The 9,383-nt window shown below is 36.0% G+C and overlaps 1 protein-coding gene across 6 annotated transcripts in view; it reads right to left on the bottom strand.

Annotated features, from left to right (window-relative positions):
• LOC107657998 (type II inositol 3,4-bisphosphate 4-phosphatase-like) overlaps positions 1-9,383 on the bottom strand; it is a 175,434-nt gene that overhangs the window by 90,611 nt on the left and 75,440 nt on the right. For all 6 annotated transcript variants that reach the window (XM_016446372.1, XM_016446371.1, XM_016446370.1 and 3 more), the window contains one exon: positions 6,816-6,963. In XM_016446372.1, coding sequence (XP_016301858.1) covers positions 6,816-6,963 — 148 coding nt within the window. The remainder of the gene's footprint in view (positions 1-6,815; positions 6,964-9,383) is intronic.

Raw genomic sequence — 9,383 nt, 5'->3', positions numbered from 1 at the left:
GGCTTTACCGAGCTCAACGGCTCTGGCCCGAGCAGATATAAACAAAACGCTATTGGCTATTTTAAAAAGGGGGCGGGGCTGCTCGATATGTCCCACCCTCTCTTCCTGTTTCAGTTGAAATTACGTCACCACATAGCATAATGCTGCGTGTTTCAAGGCACTTCAGGGGAACCTTTAAGACTAGATCTAAGTTTACATTTTTATCAGACATTCATTTTTATACAACACATAAAAATACACAGTGCAGAATGTAAGTCAATGGGGTCCAAACAAAAAGACTAGACCCCACTGACTTTCATTGTATGGACACAAAAAAAAAAATCTTCTATGTTGCACAGAAGGAAAAAAAAATAAGATTTGAAAATACATTTTTCAATTTTCATTTTTATATGAACTTTTAAGATGTGAAAGAACTGATGTCTGAAGTGCATGTGGACTAAGAGATGTGTTCAAAGATCAAATTTGAACGGGACAATTACAGGTACAAATTACCGCAGATTCCTGCTTCAGCCACCAGTCAGTCTCTTTCAAAAGACACAGAGGCCTTCAGATTGATCTATTCCGGTCTCGTTCACATTGTCAAACAACGGTTATCTAAGGAAAATAGGCGAAAAGAAATTGTTATTACTTCATGCCGAGCCAGAGCTGTTAAAAGTCTGAGAAGATCTTGTGCCGAAGTTGTCGAGCCACTTAAAAAAGCATCATATCTACCATCTTGTTTTGTTCAAAAGCTCCGACTTGAATTGTAATGTTGGTTTATCAGAATGTGCTTTGGGTGGAGCGGCGGCGATAATAAAAAAGAGATTTGTAGCGGAAAGAACACATGCGGAGAGGAAGCGGAGGAAACTTCTGTTTCATATTTTATTGGGGCTTGGGTGGAAGAAAGGCAAAGCTGAAACAATAGATCGAGGAGTGCTTAAAAACACAATCGTTTGGCAGACGAGAGACGAGAGCGCTGGAATTATGTCGGTAGAGCGGCCACTCTAAAGCCTTCATTTCATGGTGCGTTACGGCCGCCGTTCGCTTTAAATCACCGGAGGCTTTGTGTCTGCCGTCAATTCCAGAAATGTGACGGGAATAGTAATTAACAACAGCTAAAGTACCTTCGAGCTCAGTAATACACTGATGAAGAAACTACAAAATGCACTGACCTCCGAGTTAATCAACACAAATACATCGCAAAACACAACTTGGAGAGTTACATGACAAATGATGTGACAAAAATGTCCATAATGCTCACTCTTTCTGTCCAAAATACCATTTTCTACTGCCAACACCTGTGTGTATGGGCTTTCAATGTCAAAGTATGATTGTGAAGAAGAAATCAGTTCAGCCCTTCAGCTAATATTATCACAACAACGCTGGTATATAAAGCATGGGGAATGAAAGTTATCCGCTAACGTTGGCATTCATCTCAATTGACAGCTTCTCATCCCCTCAGGACATGCGCCACCTGCACGATGCATCTTTTAAATGTAAAAGTCATGTGACTAATCACTGCGTAGCTGCAGGAAAATTACATCATCACAACCCTGACTGGCTGATGGTATCACAGGAACACACATGATCCTTAACTGAGACAACAAAGACGGCAGACAGAGAAAAAATAAGGCAATTTTGGGCAAAAAAAATAAAATAAATAAATATATAAATAATGCTAAATAATATAAAATGCATACATATTGAGCATCATATAATAAAATTAAATATTTCCTTTTTTATTTCTTCCAAGACAGCAGACGGAGGGAAATATAGGGCAATTTATGAAGAATAAATATATAATACATTGCATCGTATAATAAAATTAAACATTTGCTATTTTATTTCTTTAAAGAGAGCAGACAGGGAAAAATAAGTCAATGCCAAGCTTTCGGACACTGGCAAAACATCTATTATAAGATATAATGAAAATTGCTATTTTTTCAAAGACAGCAGACATGGAAGATATAAGTAAAATAATAAACAATGACAAAAAAAAAATTAGTATATACTGGGCACTTGTGTCATACATGGAAATAAAATTAAATGTTTGCTATTTTACTTTGTTAAAAACAGGGGAAAATAAACCAATGTCATGCTTTGTTAATTAATTAAAAATAATTAATGAAATAAATACATAAATTTATTTTATTTTATTCATTTTATACATACGTAAATAAATATCAGACACTGGTGAAACATCTATTATAATAAAGTCTGCTATTTCATTTCTTAAATACATTGCTAGTTTTGAATAGCTAGCTTTTTGAATGGAGAAAGATCACTTTTGATCCTAAAATTGTTGTAGTTACAATAGAGTCCAGCAGGGGGCTAAATGGAAATAATTACTTTAAACTTGACCTCTTGGTTTCCAAAGGCTGACTTCTGTAGAGTCAACATGATGGCATTTAAAACCCACTTAACTTTCAATATTAAATGTAATTTCAGGATAAACAGATACTTACAGATGAAAACAAGCATAGGCCAGGACCTCAATATATGCATCAGGAACTAACTGGGTTGCATAGAAAATAAATTAGACTAGCTATGTCAACTGACAAGGAAAGTCAATTCAGAGGTGAAGAGCTTATTTGTTTTTTAAAAACTACGAAGACATGAAAATTCTTGACATTTTTGCGATGAATCACGCAAAAGAAATAAAAGCAGGAATGTGCATTACACAAGAAAATAGGTCCAATTTGGATGTCATGTTGACTTCTGAAGGACACATGCAGTGAACGACACTGTGAATTTCCGTTGACGTCAGTCCAATGAAAGCGACAGAAAAACAAAAGGTCTCATTCATAACAAACAAACACTAGTGTTTGACAATTGCTGAAGATAATGTGAGTTTCGCCGGTGTTGTGGGCGGATGAGAATCACAACAGTAACAGTGATGCTTAGCAAACACCGCTAATGATAAAACATCAGCCTCACATTGCATTCGATTACTTGAGACATGATATCTCTTTTCTTTGAATCATATGCGATTGTGGTTAAACCAGAGCCAAAACAGCAGCTGAAATGGCCTTAAAGGTGAACGCGGCGCCCGGGCCGATAATTAGATGTCTAGGGATAGAAATGGCTGCTTGAGTTACCTGTCTGTAGCAGGAGAGCAGGTGTTGAGGCCAAATAGCCTCGCTGAATAATGCACACATGATGATAATTGCTTAGCAGGGTCTGATCTATGGGAGCTCCAGTCTGGGAATGTGTGTCTCGCCGAGTTAATGATCTCAGATTCTTCAATGGCCAAACACCCTCACGGCCTGGACAGATGAAAACATGCCTATGCTAATACCTGTCGACTTTGGGAAGTTGCCGCGGATTACGGTACATGCTGAGAAGTGTTGTGCATGTACATAAAAACAGAAACTCTGGGGAAAGAGCGAGAGCTGGAAACAAAGAGCAAATGAAGCTGTGAGATTGTTCAGCTTGTTGCTCTGCGGTAAGAAACAAGATCACAAATGGTTTACTAAGTTTTCATCTAGCTTTTAGTGCAAGGATTGGACAAAATCCTGAATTTAAGAACAGACTCCATTCAGTTTACAAGTGTGATATTTGAACTGAATTGGCCTCAAAACCAACTGACAGTAAGTGGAATTTATTAAATTGCAATTCATAGAAATTCCACACAGTGACACCGAAGTTTTGGTAAAAAAATAAATAAATAAAAATGTGACTAATTGTGCCTATTTATTCTCTCATATGCAGAATATACTGTACATATTCTGTTTAGACATATTTCACTAAAAGTACAAAAATATAAACCATAGCCAATATTTTTTTCACATTTTGACATAAAGCACTATAAAATGTCCACAATTTTTTCAATTAAAAATATCAAAATATTACATTATATTATTGAAAATATATTAATATAATATATACTTTTTTTATATACTATACAATATCCTTTTACATTTATTATATTATTTTTTCATATATTTAATAATTCTTAGATTTGAATGTGTAAATTAAAGTAGAAACATTATATAGTTACATTAATACAAAACTACAACAGATACATTTATAATATTTAATTTACATTAATTCAATAAAACAATAATTCAAATATTAGAAACATAGAAAACCAAAATACACTCACTCACTCACATATTTGTGTTGATGATCATTGTGTATATGATTATTAAATGCAATATATGCTTACATATCATTTAAATTTAAATAAAAAAATAATATGTTAAATATATTAAATATATTATACAATTATAAAATTGATATAATTATTAAATGCAAAAACTGTAGATATGAATATATAAAAATATAAATATAAAAACATGAAATATCTGCTTTTTCCACAAAAAGAAAAATGTATTATTTTTTTATTAAATATATAATATAAATAATAATAGAACACATTCCAAAATGTAGATTACTGCTACATAAAATAACAACATATATATTTTTAATCAAAATTTCTTTAATAATAAGATATAAGGTATATTAGTGTTGATGATCATTGTGTATATATTCGATTTTGAATTCTGCATACTATTTGCTAACTTCCGGTCTTGAAATGGAATATAAATTTGAATCTGATGAAACGTCTAAGTTCACGAGCATCAACACACTGAACTGTGGTGGTCATGTCACATCCATCCATCAGAAACCCCAAAACATCTCCTGTTGCAGCATCTGTAAACACGTCCACAGGTTTTCACTGAGCTGTGTGATCACACCTTCATCTGACTGAAACGCACAGGAACTGAGCAGTGCGGTTTCTTTAAAAACATCTATGCGTTGTGTCGGAGTGCATTGTTGACTGCTGTGCATTAGAAAGCTTTCCACTGAAGGTTCCTCGCGTCGCGCCCTTGTTCTCGTCACCTCGCGCTTCCACGCGACTCCATTCTCTTCTAACGCTCAGGTTACAGCTCTCTCACAATGAGATGGAGGGAAGAGAGAATGCAATGGTAAAATGAAAGAAAAGCAGGAGAGAGGGAGGGTGGTTGAGTTTCCGAGAGAGAGGACAGGCACTCTCCTTTGAAGTGTTAAACATCCTTGAATAATTTAGTGCAGGCTAAGTATAGCTCTAAAACAGCCATTTCCATCTCTGAAATAAACCCTCGCTCCGCAAGCGCTCTGCATCTCGCTCAAACCGCCTTTTGTGTCGCATTCGTTCTTGCAAACAATTCCAGCTTCACTCAACCTGCACTTGAACCTGTTCTCTAGGAGCGGGAATCACCAGGGATCTTACCACACAATGCAGTCACCATACTTCAGCCGTAGGACATTCGTATGATATTCACTGCAGATTTCAGATCACGATATAATAGACTTTTTTGTGACTTTCCTACAGACAGATTCTCGTCCAGATCTGGATACTAGATCGGTTTCTTCGCAACCGCAAATGAATGGAACAGTTTAAATCCTGCCATCATTTACTCAGTTTTTTCATTCTATAACAAAGGAGAAACTAAGAAGCATGAAACAGAGATAATCATACATGAGGGTGAGTAAATGATGACAATGATCATTTTTGGGTGAAGTATCCCTTTAAAACAAATCACAGTTCTTTTCTCCCTGTGGAGTAGCTAAACCATCATTACACTGCAGATGTGACATTGCACTTTACATTGAGTTAGTGAATGTATATTGTATGAATCACAATAACAGGAAAATAATTATACACTAGTTCAATATTTCTGCTGCTTATTCATTCTCACGCAGAGCCATTGAAAAACAAGACCTGCTGATCGATCATGACAACTGCAAAGTTTAAGCTTTGATGCTCATTCCAGATCACATAAAATACCTGTTCAAATTCAATTATTTATTTTTTTTAAATAAAAAGGTCAGTTTAGTATTTTTTCTACTGTGCTTTATAGGTTCTATCCTAGACAAATCAACCATTTTTTCTGTGTTGAGAGTTCAGGGTCTGTAAGAATTTATTTATTTTTTTCAATAAAAGAAAATAAAATAAAACTTTTTTTTTTTTTTTGCACAAAAAAGCACAATAAAACATTTATATTGTTACTACTTCAAATGTTGCTCTTTTGAATTGTCTATTTACCAAAGAAAAAGTATCACAATTTACACAAAAATATGAAGCAGCAACTGTTTTCAATATAGTAATGTATCTTGAGCAGAATATATCATATAATGATTTCTGAAGGATCATGTAACACTGAAGACTGGAGTAATTATGCTGAAAATTCCGCTTTGATCACAGGAATAAATTACATTTCTATATTCACATAGAAAACAGTTATTTAAATTTGTAATAATATTTTACAATATTACAGTTTTTGAACATATTTTGATCAAATAAATGCAGCCTTGGTGAGCAGAAGACACTTCTTTCCAAAACACTATTTTGTTGAATAGTTGCACTATGTTATTGAAGAATATTTCAGTTACTGTATATATAACAGAAAAATATGTGACATTTACCAAAATAAACAAGTTGCATTTGTTGCAAATGCTAAAACTGTCACTATTAAAATGCATTAATGAATATTCCTGTAGTTCACCTGGTCGCAGAGTCGGGTTTGATTCTCACTGAGCACACAAATTGCTTGAAAACAGTATAAGGTACTTTGGATCTGCCATATGAATAAAAAAAAAAATCTAGTTTTCATTATCTTGATTTCACATTTGAGTAACACAACACTGTATTGACCGGCTGTCATCTTTACAGTGAAGGCGGCTCTTCACAGCAGATATTGCACTAAACAGCCACAGCAGAAGTAGGCAAATTAACTCACGAGTTATTACACCCACAACTCATTACTTTTTGTGCCGCTTTAACAATCTCAAAGTCTGCTTCACTACTTCCTCCTGTCCTGTTTGCCCTGACGCCTCTGAACGGCTCTTACCTGCAGGTGTCCTCCTGAATGTAGAGGGCGATGAGTTGCTTCGGGATGCTGAAGGACAGCGTACACTCCGCCATCTGCTCCCGAACCAACATCCATTTACTGTCCACTGTCTGAAACCTGTACACCTTACACACCGCATTCTTAAACACTGATGGAGAGAGACAGAGAGAGAAAGAGAGAGAGACATTAAGTGAGACATATTGTACAGTAAGTGATCAATTAGGCAAAGGACTGTGAATAACGATAGTCTGTTCCTTCCACAAAGCTATTGTGTGACTTCAGAAGACTTGGAAATATAGCACACAAGTTATACGGACCATTTTATGGTGTTTTTTGTTGTCTGACAGATATCCTAGCATTTAAAAAGTGCCTTCTACTTTCCACAGCGCTATTTAAACTGCTTTAAGAGCTGCTAACTAAGTCCTGTGAAGAGAGACGGAGGGAATGGTTCTGGATAGCCGTGAATGAGAGCGCAGAACACGCTCTTATCAGAAGCGAGGTGGCAGTGGGAGAAGTTATTTCCTCTATGGCATGAAATCTTGCTTCTCGTCAACGCTTGGCAATACAGGCGAGTCAACAGAGCAGGACCTGAGGGGAAATCTGCAGGTCTCAACCGAGCGTTTACTTTTCCTCATTATAGAGTTGCTTAAATAGTGGACATTTTCACAATTTGTGGTCTTTGTGGTGGCAGCATGAGATTCTTATTAAATACACAAGAAAAAAAGTATATTAGTGCTGTCAAACGACTAATCGCATCCAAAATCAAAGTTTTTGTTTACATAATATATGTGTGTGTGCTGTGTATATTTATTATGTATATGTAAATACAAACACATGCATGGATATATTTCAGAAAAATATGTTATGTTTATATATTCAATATATTTATATATATTGAATTTGTGTTATATGAAAATGAACATTAAATTCAGTGGAAATCTTCAGACATTAATTATAACCCTTTAAGCAAAAACAGGACACTCCAAAATACTAAAAGACATCATGCTTATTTATAATGAAAATGTTGTATTAAAACAAATTTCACAAGTGGTCTCAGATATTTGAACCCCACTGCAAAAAATAAAATAAAAATCATGACCACCAAAATTGTTACATGTCCTTAATGTGTCCAGAAAGTACAGCGAGGTGGTTGGCTGAGGATGTGGAGTGAAGACAGAGACAGATGGACGTGTGACCTCCAGAGGAGGAGAGGCGGACTCAAACTCGTGACTAAAACAACAGCCGCAATGACATTCAATATGGTTACAGATACGACAACAAATAAACACTGCGAAACATCAGATACGAAGATAACACCCTGGACATCTAGAGAGATTTGTCTGCCGTTCCCGACTTCCCCTCCATCCATCATATCACAGCAGCTCATAAATAAAGAAATGACCTTCTACAGAGTTTGTTTCTTGGGGAACTTTTCTCATCCGGAGACTTCGGGTCTATCCACTCACTAATATAATGTGCCAAAACTATCTGACACATCCCAACTCTCTTCTTCTCAGTGTGCAAAACAAATTTACACAGACTAAACTGAAATGACATGAAAACTACCGTATTCCCCCAATACTGTTTAATCTGCTACGTTACCTGAGGTAATTAAGGTAATGAGCTGCACTTCACACCGCTGCTGGCTGTTATTTATCCTCAGCAATCACACTGCTCACTGGGACGGCAATCAAACGCTGCCGAATTCACTTCATAATCTCAACAATACATATGGGAATCACACCGAATTCAACAATTCAACTTCTGACTCTACTTAATGATTCCATTACAGATTATTTCATTGCTCAACCACATAATTGGACCGAAAATACACTAAACAAACATGCTAAATTAAAACAACACTATTTATGATTACATATTTAGTCTTAAGTACCATTTATTCCAAGAGAACTTTCCTAGAATAGGAAATTGGGCCTGAAAAATGGAGTCAACAATGCTCATTTAAAAAAACAAGGTGCTTTAAATGTTGTTTGTCCACCACAGGAGGTCATATGAGATGTTTTATTTACTATTCTTTTCATAATGTCGTAAAATCACACAAATCGTGGTGTTATTTTCTAGGAATAAACACAGAAGAAAATCATTTGTGATCACTGATGAATAGAAAGGTCAAAAGAACAGCATTTATTTAAAATAGAAATCGTTGTGACTAGTGTTGTCAAAAGACCCGGTATTTCGGTACCAAGTCGGTACTAAAAAAATGAAAACGTTACGGTACCAGGTTTTCTTAAGTACCGGTGGTACCGAGTACCCGGTCAACCCGGTTCTTGATGCACTATCAGAAAGCTATCCTCTTCCAGCTATCCTCTTCCAGGGCTGCTTAACACTGTTGCCGCGGCTTGTTTTTCATGTCCGCGGGTTGAAAAACGACCCCATTAACGTGATATTTAGCCCCTGGAATGCGAATTTTACCAGGGGAACCCCGCCAAAACACGCGTATTTTATCCCCGGAACGTGATTTTTAACGGGGACCCCATCGAAACGCGATTGGGCGGGTTTTGTTGTGAAAACCTGGCAACCACTTCATAAAAGCAGTGGCGACCTCAA

This window comes from Sinocyclocheilus anshuiensis, unplaced genomic scaffold (genome assembly GCF_001515605.1).
Source record: "Sinocyclocheilus anshuiensis isolate Anshui unplaced genomic scaffold, SAMN03320099.WGS_v1.1 scaffold471, whole genome shotgun sequence".
Lineage (NCBI taxonomy): Eukaryota > Metazoa > Chordata > Actinopteri > Cypriniformes > Cyprinidae > Sinocyclocheilus > Sinocyclocheilus anshuiensis.
This window is presented reverse-complemented; position numbering and strand designations above follow the sequence as displayed.